Source organism: Oncorhynchus clarkii, chromosome 13, assembly GCF_045791955.1.
Source record: "Oncorhynchus clarkii lewisi isolate Uvic-CL-2024 chromosome 13, UVic_Ocla_1.0, whole genome shotgun sequence".
NCBI classification, from domain to species: domain Eukaryota; kingdom Metazoa; phylum Chordata; class Actinopteri; order Salmoniformes; family Salmonidae; genus Oncorhynchus; species Oncorhynchus clarkii.
The window spans coordinates 25,113,178-25,129,101 of NC_092159.1; the positions used below are offsets into that span (position 1 = coordinate 25,113,178).

General features: G+C 44.3%; 1 protein-coding gene across 4 annotated transcripts in view; it reads left to right on the forward strand.

Moving 5' to 3' along the window:
• LOC139424698 (nucleosome-remodeling factor subunit BPTF-like) overlaps positions 1–15,924 on the forward strand; it is a 59,992-nt gene that overhangs the window by 12,024 nt on the left and 32,044 nt on the right. For all 4 annotated transcript variants that reach the window (XR_011635968.1, XM_071176774.1, XM_071176772.1 and 1 more), the window contains exons 4-9: positions 6,142–6,381; positions 6,925–7,116; positions 7,924–8,273; positions 9,414–9,632; positions 10,263–10,411; positions 11,614–11,745. Coding sequence is in view for 3 of the 4 variants with exons in the window: in XM_071176774.1 (XP_071032875.1) it covers positions 6,142–6,381; positions 6,925–7,116; positions 7,924–8,273; positions 9,414–9,632; positions 10,263–10,411; positions 11,614–11,745 (1,282 nt within the window). In the remaining variant the exon portion in view is untranslated. The remainder of the gene's footprint in view (positions 1–6,141; positions 6,382–6,924; positions 7,117–7,923; positions 8,274–9,413; positions 9,633–10,262; positions 10,412–11,613; positions 11,746–15,924) is intronic.

Here is a 15,924-nt window from a genome sequence, read left to right on the forward strand (position 1 = left end):
TCAGTCATTGGTTGTTTGGCTGTTTCCATCAGTCATTGGTTGTTTGGCTGTTTCCATCAGTCATTGGTTGTTTGGCTGTTTCCATCAGTCATTGGTTGTTTGGCTGTTTCCATCAGTCATTGGTTGTTTGGCTGTTTCCATCAGTCATTGGTTGTTTGGCTGTTTCCATCAGTCATTGGTTGTTTGGCTGTTTCCATCAGTCATTGGTTGTTTGGCTGTTTCCATCAGTCATTGGTTGTTTGTCTGTTTCCATCAGTCATTGGTTGTTTGGCTGTTTCCATCAGTCATTGGTTGTTTGGCTGTTTCCATCAGTCATTGGTTGTTTGTCTGTTTCCATCAGTCATTGGTTGTTTGTCTGTTTCCATCAGTCATTGGTTGTTTGTCTGTTTCCATCAGTCATTGGTTGTTTGTCTGTTTCCATCAGTCATTGGTTGTTTGGATGTTTCCATCAGTCATTGGTTGTTTGTCTGTTTCCATCAGTCATTGGTTGTTTGTCTGTTTCCATCAGTCATTGGTTGTTTGTCTGTTTCCATCAGTCATTGGTTGTTTGGCTGTTTCCATCAGTCATTGGTTGTTTGGCTGTTTCCATCAGTCATTGGTTGTTTGTCTGTTTCCATCAGTCATTGGTTGTTTGGCTGTTTCCATCAGTCATTGGTTGTTTGGCTGTTTCCATCAGTCATTGGTTGTTTGGCTGTTTCCATCAGTCATTGGTTGTTTGGCTGTTTCCATCAGTCATTGGTTGTTTGGCTGTTTCCATCAGTCATTGGTTGTTTGGCTGTTTCCATCAGTCATTGGTTGTTTGGCTGTTTCCATCAGTCATTGGTTGTTTGGCTGTTTCCATCAGTCATTGGTTGTTTGGCTGTTTCCATCAGTCATTGGTTGTTTGGCTGTTTCCATCAGTCATTGGTTGTTTGGCTGTTTCCATCAGTCATTGGTTGTTTGGCTGTTTCCATCAGTCATTGGTTGTTTGTCTGTTTCCATCAGTCATTGGTTGTTGTCTGTTTCCATCAGTCATTGGTTGTTTGGCTGTTTCCATCAGTCATTGGTTGTTTGGCTGTTTCCATCAGTCATTGGTTGTTTGGCTGTTTCCATCAGTCATTGGTTGTTTGGCTGTTTCCATCAGTCATTGGTTGTTTGGCTGTTTCCATCAGTCATTGGTTGTTTGGCTGTTTCCATCAGTCATTGGTTGTTTGGCTGTTTCCATCAGTCATTGGTTGTTTGGCTGTTTCCATCAGTCATTGGTTGTTTGTCTGTTTCCATCAGTCATTGGTTGTTTGGCTGTTTCCATCAGTCATTGGTTGTTTGGCTGTTTCCATCAGTCATTGGTTGTTTGGCTGTTTCCATCAGTCATTGGTTGTTTGGCTGTTTCCATCAGTCATTGGTTGTTTGGCTGTTTCCATCAGTCATTGGTTGTTTGGCTGTTTCCATCAGTCATTGGTTGTTTGGCTGTTTCCATCAGTCATTGGTTGTTTGGCTGTTTCCATCAGTCATTGGTTGTTTGGCTGTTTCCATCAGTCATTGGTTGTTTGTCTGTTTCCATCAGTCATTGGTTGTTTGTCTGTTTCCATCAGTCATTGGTTGTTTGTCTGTTTCCATCAGTCATTGGTTGTTTGTCTGTTTCCATCAGTCATTGGTTGTTTGGCTGTTTCCATCAGTCATTGGTTGTTTGTCTGTTTCCATCAGTCATTGGTTGTTTGGCTGTTTCCATCAGTCATTGGTTGTTTGGCTGTTTCCATCAGTCATTGGTTGTTTGTCTGTTTCCATCAGTCATTGGTTGTTTGTCTGTTTCCATCAGTCATTGGTTGTTTGTCTGTTTCCATCAGTCATTGGTTGTTTGTCTGTTTCCATCAGTCATTGGTTGTTTGTCTGTTTCCATCAGTCATTGGTTGTTTGGCTGTTTCCATCAGTCATTGGTTGTTTGGCTGTCTCCATCAGTCATTGGTTGTTTGGCTGTTTCCATCAGTCATTGGTTGTTTGTCTGTTTCCATCAGTCATTGGTTGTTTGGCTGTCTCCATCAGTCATTGGTTGTTTGTCTGTTTCCATCAGTCATTGGTTGTTTGGCTGTTTCCATCAGTCATTGGTTTTGCCTCTTGATAATGCTCAGAGGTTTTGAGAGAACTTCTCGTCTACTGCTCTATTCCTCTTTCAGTTATTCCCCTATGGTGAATGAATGGTGTTAAGAGATGAGCAAACACTTACTCTGGGTGTGTCCCAAAATGGCAAATGTAGTGCACTACTTTTGACCAGGGCCCATAGGGTGCCTTTTGGGACGCAGATACTCTGTCTCTTGATGTGTGTGATATTCATCATCTGCATCATTTTCTCTGTTCGGTTGGTTCCAACAAGGCTGCCGATTTGCCTCCTGCCCACGGCTGCACTTCACAATGTTGTCGGTCTCTAAGTTGGTAATGTGAGGGCACTGATCAGCATGGCAGCATACACACGCACACACACATTTCAGATCCATGGTATTGGGTGTGTATGGGTTTTACAGTTATGACTCGTGCAAGTTGTGCACATTAGCATTTTGTGTGTGTGTGTGTGTCTGTACGTTTGCATATGTTGAGAGGGATATGCACATGCACATCATGTAAGGCTATAGATATAGTAGTCCATATATGATAGTGTTGTTGGTCATTTTTTTTGTTTTTTAAACAACTAATTGATCATGTCAGTTCAATTATTTGAATTCTATTTCGTTCAGTTTTTTTCTGTGAGCTCAATGTGCACATGTAAGGTTCTGTATTTATTTTCTTAGTCAACCTTGTGTTCTGTTTCATTGGGTTCTTGAACATAGCCCTGTTTCATTGGGTTCTTGAACGTGGCCCTGTTTCTTTGTGTTCTTGAAGGTAGCCCTGTCTTAAATATTTGTTAATTGATTTCACCTGTGTTAGTTACTCACCTGGTCTCATCAGCTCCTTATTTAGTTCAGTTGATTCTGTTTGTGCCTTTGTCAGGTATTGTTAGTTTTGATTCTACTAAGCCTTTTCTTAGCTCGTTTGTGAGAACCAGTTATAGCCTTCAGTCCTAGTTTTGATTCACCTGCCTGTTTGCCTACCTGTGTATGTCCACTGCCTGCCTGTGACCACGATTCCTGCCTTCTGCAAGGGCGAAATAAACACCTGCCGCGCCCTGCGCGTGAATCTACACCTTTTTCTCCCTGAGTATTCATTACAGCACATTGCGCTGCAGTTTCTCCAGAGATAAATCACATCATGCCCGAGCTGTGCGCTGTAGTAGGGAGTTGTAGTTTCCAACAGGTCAATAATAATAATAGTTTCCAATAATTAATTACGTTGACCATAATCCATTGCACGACTACTTCTGTCCGGTCTGTTTCTTTTACCTGTGCTACGGAAGAGACAGAAGATTGTGCGATCAAGAGGGGATACATAGAGAGCAGTTTCTTCGAGGTATCTCTACCTGAAAATACATGATCTAAGTGATTGATAGTTGGTATTCAGCAGTCATAAAAGTATGAAGAATTACTTTGAAGAATTACTAAAATAATACATTTGTCAGGTATAAGTAGCAGCTTTATAGAGAAGAGATGATGACTTTGAATTCAATAATACATTTGTCAAATTAAAGAAATGTGATCTACACAACTGAAATATTTGAGTAAAGTAATGTGAACAACGAATGGTTAATTCGTGATGGGCAGTCACTACCAACGTGGAACTTTTATTCATAGTTTTATTATCTGTTATAGCATTCAACCCACAGTGCATTTTAATGTTTAAAAAAATCACTGAAACCGAAATCTGAAATTGTAATTATTTTTTGATAATCGAACCGAAACAACCTCAAAAAGCACTAATGTATGCGACTAGCATACCGCTATCCCTCTCCCCCTGCCTCTGTCAGATTATCATAGTGGATTTACCCATGTCTTCCCAAAGCAAAATCCTAAATATTTCCACACCCCTCATATTTGGGTAAGTAGGCCCTAATCAGTGGGGCAGTGGCGGGTTGGCTGGCTGGTTGTGTTTAAGTGCCTCTATCGCCTCCTGTGCTGACTTGGCCTGGCTGTAGGCTCTGGGGACTGTGGCACTGTTCCAGCATGCTTCACTGGGACGAGGTCCAAGATGGCAGGACTGAATGCCTCTGAGGCAGAGAGAGGTGGAAAGAGGGAGAGATGGTCAGATAGATAGTCAATGGTCATTGGTTGGGGGTGGGGGGTGGGGGGGGGGTTGAGGAACAGTGGAAGAATATGGAGGCAAAAGGTCAAGAAAGGGGAGGGAAGAGATGGAGAAAGAGTGACGGAGATAGAGGAGAGATAAAAGTGACAAAGAAAGCGAGGGAGATGGAAGACGAGGAGGGACATGGCTGTGCCGGGTGTCCTCCTGTCTTCTATACGTAGCCAAGTTAGCCAGGACAGTCCGGCTGAGCCAAAGGTCCCTGGTTCTGAGCGTGTGAGGGGCTCCATTGTCTAACACCAGAGAGCCTGCCAATGACTCCTCCTCTGTCCCGTCTGTCTTGCCTCTAATCTATCTCTCTCTTTATCCTGCTCGCACTCTTTCTCACTCTCTGCCCCTCTCTCTCTCATATCTCCTTCTCCCTCGATCTCTCTCCCCTTCCCCCCCAGTTAAGTGAATACTACTCAGTCATGTTGAAGGGCCATAGGAACCAGTACCCATTCCATGACAACTTTCCTCTCCAGTCCCAGTTTGGCTGGGCTCCAAACTGTTACCTCCTCTCCTTCATGACAACTGATCTGATTAAAGAACAAATGGGATGGTCGAATGTGATAGGGTGTTAAGGCTATCCAATCCTTTTACCTATAAGTGGCCTCGAGGGTGACGCCAATAATAGGAAGCTGTTGTAACAGCTATTAGGCTATTGCTGAGTCTTTTTAGATTGGGACTTGTGTCTGTAGCCTGGTCCTAGATCTGTTTTACGTTTGACATGGCAATGACCGTAGGACTTTGTTATAGAGTTATATACAGATGTGGGACCCAGGCTATTGTAACGGTACACTTGTGATGGACTTCGGATACAGACTGAGATCCAGTTCTCTGTTGGTGTGCCTCCATTTGAGAATGAGTGGTTTGAAATCTCACCAGTGAGTCTACTTACGACTCGCTCCTGCACACACACTGTGGAAATCACATGAAGTCAGAAAGAGCCTTTTAACCACTTTCTCTCTCACACCCACGTAGACAAACACCACACACACACACACACACACACACACACACACACACACACACACTGGCATCAGGAAAGCGATGACAGATCCCAGATTGAGCCCCCTAGGAAGACACTTCAGGCTGCTGTCAAGGCTTCTCCACCGCCCACACACACACACACACACACACACACACACACACGCTCCGGCGACAAATGACAGAGAGGGTAGGCTTTCGTTGATGCCTGAAACAACACATTTTTCTTTGTCACCATCCCACTCCCCCGAAATATGAAATCACCTGCTTCGTCACAGAGTCCGATTTCAATTACTCCCCATGTGGTCCTGCCATAGAGGGGAAGTCACACATGAATACAGGCTCTGTTTCTTTGTTCTACCGCATTGAGCAGTTGTATAAACCGTGACAAGTTCTCGCTATGCGGCTATCATTTAAGAAAAGTGTCAATTTGAAGCGATGTTCAAGTCAAAGCACAGCTGGGTGCTATAAGGTGCTCATTCCCAGACAGACTCCATGGCCAGTCCTATAGTATAGCCCAGAGAGATGCACTGTTAGTGGCGGGCTTTCAAGCACAGGTGTGAATGTTTGATTCGTCTGGCAGAATTGCGCCGTGGTCAAATCAGAAGATGTATCGATTTCAGCGTGCTCTGTTAGTGCGGGATAAAGCTTTAGCGAATGCATAGGCTGACTGACTCTACACACACAAACAATCGCTTGCTGGTAAGAATACGAAGAATGCTCTGAGTTAGAACTGTTTTATGGGCTGGTCAATAAAACCGTAGTTTATGCTCAGACCGTATGAGACAGTCGAGGTGTAGCTCAGGGGTGCGTAACGCAGCACCTGGATTCCTACAGTCCTGCTGGTTTCAGTTTCTACACGACTAATCACCGTAACTCTCCACAATGAAACATTTAGACATGCATAATATGTATTTTAACGATCTGATCAATGAAATGAATCAACCCATCGGTGTCCTCTCCCTTCTCCAGAGGAGATCCTGAACCGGCTGAGGGCCAAGCAGGAGCAGGAGCTGGAGGAGATGAAGCGCCGGGCGGCCGAGGAGAGAGAGAAGGCGGAGGCGCAGGGAACTCTCCGAAAGGAGGAGGAGACGGAGGGGGGAGAGCCAAAGGAGAAGACTGGCGACCTAGAGAAGAAGGGAGAGGAGGAGGGAGCAGGGGAGGGTAAGGCTGACAAGGACAAGGCGACCAAAGAGGGGACTACCATTACAGGTAAGAGACACACACACACACACACCCACCATCTAACTACAGCTACCGCTACATCGTGGTCCTACAGGCTTTACGGGCTGTTTGATATTACTGCGTTTTGATATAGAGCGATGTAGGCCTAATTAATTATTGATCCGTTTCCCACTGCGCTCTCCTCTTTCTGAGCCAATTAGAAATCCCTTGTGTTGCGCTGTCAACCCATCGGAGACCACTTTGTCAACTTAAAACAATGCCTTCAGCAATACTGCTGATAACCCCTCCGTAATAAGCGTCCTCGCACCAAGTTTTACGCAATGCCTACTAGTCTCATTACAATACAGCATCTTCTATATGCACACGCTGGAGGTGCTTGTTGCGCATATTCCACACAAAGTCTGATACATACACTTTGACCAACTCTGTTTGAAATGTGTCATTTTATTGGCTGCCATCTTGGCACCACACGTTCCAAGATAATTTACGTTCTAGCGAGAATGCAGTTAAATTGTTTTCAACATGTAGCATAGTTTGCCAAACTCTGAATATCTGCTTCTCTGATTGAAGCCGAGCTGGCTCCTTCTACTGGTGACTGCTCCATCCCTGAGGGGAGTAAGCCTGATCTCCCGGCTCCACAACCCACCCTCCCGGCAACGGAGGCCCCCAGCCCTGCCGTGGGGGGGCAAGACCTCCCTACCGGGGCCCGAGAGCCTGGGGACGAGGCCAAAACCAACATCGAGGGCGTGCAGGAGGCTGAAGGTACCAAGGGGGTGGTGTCTCTGTGAACTTTGAATCCCATTCATGATCCCCCTCCATTCAATTCCTGTGCCTGGGTTGTTCCTCCCCACACATCCCGCCTCCCCCCATGTCGGACCGCTCTACCATTGGTCGCTGTCCCTCTTGCATCCCTCATTTCATTGGCTGTCAATGACCAGTTGCTGGTCGCAATTCTGCTGAATACACGCTTTTATTTCATTCCAAAAGAACGCTTAAAGCGAATTGCTTTGATATGCAATCAGACTAAATAGCTTGGCATGAATCACAATGACTTTAAGACGAAGCATTTGATCCTGAACCTTGCGTGTAAAACAGGCCTTTAATGCATGGGTCCAGATCACTATTACTATGAATCATCATTGGCTGTGTGTGGGCACTACAGGAATGACGCGCATGCTGCTTCATGACACTAGAGGGCACCATTGCATGTCATTTGAACTTTTGAAGGGACTGTTGGTTGGGTCTTCTCTTGAGAAGTCCACATCCCAGGCAAACACAAATATATAGATTTGATTATATGCCCCAATCCAAAATGAACAGAAAAAGATAGGCACCATATCATTTCCGGACTCCCTGGTGCTTATCGTTCAATTGGGTCGAGGCATGTAGCTGGATCCACATGCATGATTGTGTGGGATGTGGACTCATTTTGACATATGACTAACTTCGACGTCTGAAAAATAACAGTCAAACTTTGATTTTGATTGTACCATCCCTTTAAAGCATGATTTTAAATAGTGACTTATGTTGTGATTTTAGATTTTTTTTTTAATGTATTTGTTGTTTTAGAGAAGGCACGTTCTGAGTCTAGCTCTCCCAGGGGAGAGGGGGTCCCCAGCCTGAGCCAGCCCCCTCATCCCAGTGGTGAGGAGAACAGTAACAGCAGCACCGTTGCCAGGGAGGCCCCCAGGGTCCCGGAAGAGCCCGACCTGGCTGACAGGTCCTCTCAGTCCTCTATCAACAGCCAGGACGACCAGGGGGTGAACGGCGAGGCCGGTGGAAAGCGGTCAGCAGTCACGCCGGGCGGCCGCATGGTGACCCGCCTGCGTAACCCGGAGAGTAAGCTGAGCCAGCTGAAGAGCAAGAAGGTGGAGGAAGCCGTGAACGAGGCCAACAAGGGCTACAAGGAGGGCAAAGAGGTGATCACTATTAATCTACAAAAAATACTGATTAGCCGTTGGATTCCTAGCTATCCTTAGGTTGTTGCCCGGTGTACCAAACTTTTTTCGTAATCATGGGCCAAATCAAATTTATTTTTATAGCCCTTCTTACATCAGCTGATATATCAAAGTGCTGTACAGAAACCCAGCCTAAAACACCAAACAGCAAGCAATGCAGGTGTAGAAGCACGGTGGCTAGGAAAAACTCCCTAGAAAGGCCAGAAACTAGGAAGAAACCTAGAGAGGAACCAGGCTATGAGGGGTGGCCAGTCCTCTTCTGGCTGTGCCGGGTGGAGATTATAGCAGAACATGGCCAAGATGTTCAAATGTTCATAAAGGACCAGCATGGTCAAATAATAATAATAATCACAGTAGTTGTCGAGGGTGCAGCAAGTCAGCACCTCAGGAGTAAATGTCAGTTGGCTTTTCATAGCCGATCATTGAGAGTATCTCTACTGCTCCTTCTGTCTCTAGAGAGTTGAAAACGGCAGGTCTGGGGCAGGTAGCACTTCCGGTGAACAGGTCACGGCTCCATAGCCACAGGCAGAACAGTTGAAACTGGAGCAGCAGCACGGCCAGGTGGACCGGGGACAGCAAGGAGTCCTCATGCCAGGTAGTCCTGAGGCATGGTCCTAGGGCTCAGGTTCTCCGAGAGAGAGAAAGAAAGAAAGAAAGAATTAGAGAGAGCATACTTAAATTCACACAGGACACCGGATAAGACAGATACTCCAGATATAACAGACTGACCCTTGCCCTCTGACACATAAACTACTGCAGCACAAATACTGGAGGCTGAGACAGTAGAGGTCAGGAGACACTGTGGCCCCATCCGATTATACCCCCGGACAGGGCCAAACAGGCATGATATTACTCCACCCACTTCGCCAAAGCACAGCCCCCACAGCACTAGAGGGATATCTTCAACCACCAACTTACCATCCTGAGACAAGGCCGAGTATAGCCCACAAAGATCTCCGCCACGGCACAACCCAAGGGAGGGCGCCAACCCAGATGTTTTGTTTTGTTCTAAAAATATCATGCATTTATTTCAATCCAAGTGTCGCTCGTCTGTTATCAAAATATTATGTATTTGATTTGACCCCCCTCTCCTCACTCCAGGTGCTGGTGGTGACCCCGGCGGGCGACGTGTCGCGTCTCAGCACCCGCAGCCTAACAAGCAAGGAGGTGGTGATGAAGGGCACACTCAGCCACTTCTTCAAGCTGGGCCAGGAGGGCAAGTACCGCGTCTACCACAACCAATACAGTGGAAATACGCTGGCCCTCAACAAGCCCCAGCACCGGGAGGACCTGGACAAGCGGCGACACCTCTCGCACAAGGTAAACTTTAAGATAAAACTTATTTTAAGATAACTTTAGCTTGCACACACCTGAAGGAGTCAACAAAAACTTGAACAAATAAACACTTGCGATAAGTTTTAAGTTCAACTGTTTAAAGGGATACTTTGAGATTTTGACAATGAAGTCCTTTATCTACTTCCCTAGAGTCCGATTAACTTGTGGATAGGTATTTTTTTATATTTATTTTTTTGCCTCCGCGTCCACTATAAAGGAAGTTTGAGGTAGTGCTAACTAGCCAATGCTAACTAGCGTTAGCGCAGTGACTGGAAGTCTATAGGATAGCAATTGCGCTTGTTAGCAACTTTCGTCAAACCGCACGCAGAGACATAAGAATGGTATTCATGAGTTTGTCTGACTGTGAGGGAAGTAGATAACGTGCTTCGTTGCCCAAAACTTGCTTCATTGCCCAAATCCCTTTAAGCCTTTGATGCCAACTTTCAGTCTTCTTTGTATCTTGTACAGTACTGTTCTTGTTTGATTTGAGCTGTTTTCTTCTTTCTAATTGTTGATCCTTAAAGCATTTTTAAGTTTGTTTTAGATGTACAGTGCTTTGTGATTTCCCCATGTAATGAAAAGCTCTCTACATATAAAACTTAATTTATTATCCAGTTTTGCATGACGCCGGCAGGCGACTTCAAGTGGAACGGCTCCATCCACGGCTCCAAAGTGCTGACCATCTCCACGCTGCGCCTCACCATCATCCAGCTGGAGACCAATGTGCCCGCACCTTTCATGCACCCCAACTGGGCCTCACACAGGTACGGGTGGAATGTGGGCTCTGTGTGTGTTTGAGATCCTAGTTGGTTGATTTATGTGTTATGAAAGAATATGATCAAAATGTTTTTAACCCATAAGAGTCTAAGCCAGGGGTGGGTTCTACTAAGCTATTTGATTTAGAATTTTAAGACCCTTTGAAGTGTCATAAAAAAGTGGAATGATTATATTTTTTTGCCTTACTGCTATTAGCCCATACAAACGCTTTGAATAGAAGATTCACTACATTGAACATCAGTCCCCCCAAAAAATGAAAGGGAAGTTTGTTTTTAAGTGTCTGTCCTATATCTGAGAGAGAGAAGAAAGATCAGGAAACATACATTTTTTTGGACATGTATTTAACCCCTTATTTTTGGCATTAAACAGTCTCCATTTAAACTTCCATAAATGTTTTCAACTGGCACCGGGGGACCTTCAGACGAATCTTGTGAGGCCTGTGGACGTTCTAGAACAAAACAGCCAAGATGTATATGTTCGTGAGAGTCTCACCTTTCCACAGAGGACTCATATTAGTGTTGTTGCCCAAACTCTTCGGACACTACAAACAGAAGTTGGTAGATGGGCTGTACCGACTTCAGACGGGTCCAAAGATGCCCGTGCGGGGTCGTAGAGGAAAATGGAGAACACCATCGTGTTTATGAGAGTCATCTTTCTATTGTTTTGTAGGCCAAACCGTTTGGAATGCTACAGACGATTTTGTGAGAAGACCGATTTTCGGGGAAGGCTCGTGGTCTGACAAACACCGCTCTAGCTCTTTCACCGCAGATGCGGAAGTGCAACATAGGCAGATTAGGTGAATTGAGACTGATCCAATGCATAAAAAACTATCTCTAGCTTAAACTGAGTTTTTATTTTTTTCTGTTGTTGTATTATGCTAATTGGATTTATACAGGGGGCGTGGACATCGACCGTAGGGGGTTAAGTGTTCGTTTAACCATTGTGTGCTCTTTCTCGTCGGGGGAGGGGGCACAGGCTATTATTTAGATACTAGTGTGTGGCATAATTTGGTGATAACGTGTTTGTTTTTACATGTTCATTGTAGTTAGCGTGCGCTGCTCTTGTTCAGTTCTGACCACAGCAGTCCCAGGTGACAGATCACACTGTTGTGATTTGATGTCACCATGCTTCCACATGATGAATAACACCATTGTCTGACTCCCTTTGGCTTTGTTTTGGTTTTCATCAGGAACAACTGGATTAAGGCGGTGCAGATGTGCAGTAAGGCCAGGGAGTTTGCCCTGGCCATGGCCATCTTGGAGTGTGCCATCAAACCTGTGGCCCTGCTCCCTGTCTGGAAGGACTCTCTGGGACACACTAGGTGAGTAGACTCAGAGCACACACACACAGTCACGTCTTTCACTTTAAACTGGCATCAAGTCATCAAGGGAACCTAATTTACCGTGTTATGCCATCCTTACATTACCACTTCAAATAATTCCTTAATACCATTTAATCATACAAGTCTGCAGCCACTTCAAAGTCGGACTTCTTTAGAACAAGTGCAAATCCTAGACCAGTGGCAGCTGCTGAATACCCAGGGTGGGGTGGTTGGAGATGTGAACAAAGTAGCAGAAATATAATGCCATGTTCTCAAACTATCTGTACTTTCTTTGAATAGATGTATATAAAGAAATCTGTGCAACAGCATAAATACACCTATTTCACTTTTGCATGTAAAAAATAATAATAAATGACCACTGTTAAAGTTTATGTTTTTAAGTATCCCTATATTTCTGTTATTACGGCTCTATCACTCTGTTATTAGTGCGCCTGCGCAGGAGTCTTGTTGACGAACCTGGCCTGAGTGCGATGGCAACTATGTATTGTGCTAAAACGATTGAGTAAACGTTGTTCAACTGGAACCTTGTCGTTGTCATTTTGAATTAACATTGGCAGCAGAGGATGGTTAATAACTACAATGTGCCACCTCGCTTCGACGATAACAGGTCGCATGAAAGTGGGAATATGAACTTGGAATCTGGACACGGGTTACTAATCTGGACAAGAAAAAGCAAGCACTTGAGGTGGTATTATCGCTCGGAAGATGAGCGAGAGATACAGCACTGGAAATATCTGTTGAGGATTTGAATAAGGATGATGGTACGGGAACTTTGATTAGAGCGCTGGACTCTGTGTTTCTTAAAGATGCGAAATACCGTGCCTACGAGACATATTCAAACGTTGACAGTGTTACTAGAGACATTTCGGTTGCAATGACGGACTACATAACGTTAATTGATTTCGAACAGAGGTACAATAGGATGCGCAAGTACGAGGTGGTTCTCCCGGATGCAGTGTTAACTTTCAAGTTGATAGATACTGCCTGTCTGGACAGTTGGCTTTTGACTGCTTGTACAGTGCTGACTTTTGCGTCAATGAAGTCGGCACTAAAAATACATTTGGGTGAAAAGACGTCTGTCGTGCCAATAACAGATGGAATGCGAGTGAGTGACGCAGCATATTACACTGAGCAGCAGAGAAAAGGCGCCAAAAAGTCACGTTCTCACGACAACCAGATGAGGGCGCCATTGCCCGGCACAAATCCACCAGGGACAGCACCTTTCAGCATGACATACAGCAAGAAAAGCTTTCACTGAAGCAGAGTGTTCAGAGAGAATTCACAGGACTCTGCATTAACCTCTTCGACCCACGGATGAGACGTATGAGACTGAAAACAAAGTGCACGATAAACGAGTTGACTGTCAAGAGTGGAAAGGACCGGGAGTAGTCATTGGCTAAGATGGTGTGGTGATATTTGTGAGGCACCATTGTCAGGGTGCATCACTCAAGATTGCGGAAAGTAAATGATCAACAAGATGGAGGGGCTGTTGCTGAGAATCAGCCTCCTACTGAAAATGACCACAAGGACACATTAACAGACACAAACCTACCAGATGTTGCATCCAAGGATATGGACTCTAGTGATGCACCGATATGACATTTTTGTCCGATACCGATATCCAATATTTTCCTTGACAAAAACCCCGATATCGATAATCGATATTTAACATTTTAGCGGCCTTTTAAGCATTCTAGTACAGTTAAAAGTTAACACACACATGGATGCAGGGGTCTAAGGCATGGCATCTCAGTGCAAGAGGCGTCACTACAGTCCCTGGTTCGAGTCCAGGCTGTATCACATCCAGCTGTGATTGGGAGTCCCATAGGATGGTGCACAGTTGGCCCAGCGTCATCCGGGTTTGGCCGGGGTAGGCTGTCATTGTAAATAAGTATTTGTTCTTAACTGACTTGCCTAGTTAAATAAAGATTGCACACACACACACTGCCAAAAAAGTTATTTTGTTGACATTTACGTATGTCCCCATTACCAGTAAAACATAATCAAATCCTATTTCTATCACTTACTTGCTGTGCTGTTTCATTGCATCCCTACTGGTACAAAGTCAAGGTAGCAATGCTGAGTACAGGTAGAAAAATGTCACAAGTGGATCCTGCAGTCTTCTTATTGACTTGATCAAGGATGGCAGGGTAGTCTAGTGGTTAGAGCGTTGGACTAGTAACTGGAAGGTTGCAAGTTCAAATCCCCGAGCTGACAAGGTACAAATCTGTCGTTCTGCCCCTGAACAGGCAGTTAACCCACTGTTCCTAGGCCGTCATTGAAAATAAGAATTCAACCAGGATTTCTATGGAATGCAGTTTGGGTCTTTGTGTGTCAAAAATGATAACATTGGCTTTTGATAACACTTTTTTACGTGTCAAATAAGCTTGTTGACCAATCAGGACCTGAATATGACTGCACGTCATATAATAATTTAACACGTTCATTAATTTTTTACATAGTTATTACACATTGATTACACTTTCACTTGTATTTCATGTCATAACGATTCATCGATACGTATGCTATGATGCTGGTGAAGTTGTCTCGCGCACCTACAGTGCTGGTCTTTTTTTTTTTTTTAAAGCCAGCTAGCTCATGAATGGAAACAATGTTCTTCCCCAAAATATAGCAAAACGACAATCTGTTTCAGTAGCTATAGTTAGCCTGCTAACTGTATAGCTAGGTGTCATCATCTAAAATAACCCTAATTTATAAGACAGTTTTTATTTGAGTAATGGTGGTCGGACCCATCTATGTGAAGCTAGCCACAATAGTAGACTGCGGTTAGCCTTCAAAATAAAAGTATGGCATAATTCTACCATTAGTATTCATTTGCATCACTGTCAATAACCTACTTTTATTTTGAGGGCAAACCGCAAATTCCACTATTATGCCTAATCCTTATTGCTTCACAACACATAACCAAGTCCGGTTGAGCCTCACTAGCCAGATGAAGTTGCTGGCTGCTTATAACGTTTGCTTTGGGCAACAGGGTTAAGTAGCTGGCTAGCTATTTATTTTCATGAACTGAAGTTCAATTTCAATGTGGCAACCTAGCTAATACTTACTCACAAGGATTCCAAAATCATTGCAAAGAATAATGAATATGACTGCAGTTTCCACTGGTCTTTGTTTTCAGGCTGGTTGTATTGGTGCTAGCTAGGTACCAAGCTAAAGCTAGCTACCCCAAAAGTTGCGGTCGTACAAATGATGCTTTATTACCAACGTGGTATTGTAAACACATCGTTCATGGCCGGTGTTTGCTTGTTTACAGACATTTTTGTACAGCTTTAACAGTGCTACTGTTACGAATCCCTTTTGGCCCGACAGTCTAGGGGGGATGGTAGTGAGACCCGTAACATAACTCATGTAAATTATAATTGTGACAAAGTACGTGTGAACAAAATAACCACGACAACCAAAATAATACCGTCAAACTCAGGGTTTATTTATAAACACACGGTAATGGGGGGAGCAGGAAAAGGGGCTGAGCTGGACCCAAGGAAAGAAACAATAAGTATTCAAAACACCCCTAAGCTAGACTAGCCTATTTCAACAACAGCTAACTAACTAACCAAAAATACAGTGGGTGGTCCGCCCAGTTCTAACTAGTGTGTTTTAACAAAGTTTACCTATGGGTAGTGTATGCCCATGGGCGACTTGTCTTGGTTTCCCCTTTTCCCACCAGCAAACACCATAAGCAAAAACAATACTCACAGGAGATGACAAAGTGCTATGGAGGTGCTCAAACAAAAGAGAGGTTAATTAATACACAGAGAGCGAGCGAAGAACAGAGATCTACAAACATGGCATTTACAAAGAGATTGAGCTACTGAAATCTATGAAAAACAGAGATCTACCAACATGGCATTACAAAGAGATTGAGCTACTGAAATCTATGAAACACAGAGATCTACCAACATGGCATTACAAAGAGATTGAGCTCTTGAACAAACAAATGATGGGGTTTTTAAACCATGGGGAATGAACTGTGATAGGGTAGGAAACAGGAGGAGGTGTGTCTTCTGATTGATGGGTTGATTGTTGACTGATTGGGGAGTGATGATTTTCACCTGTGAGGGGAGAAGGAGAGAAAAGAAACACACACACACAGGATACACACACAGGATAACTGTATCCGTAACAGCTACTGTA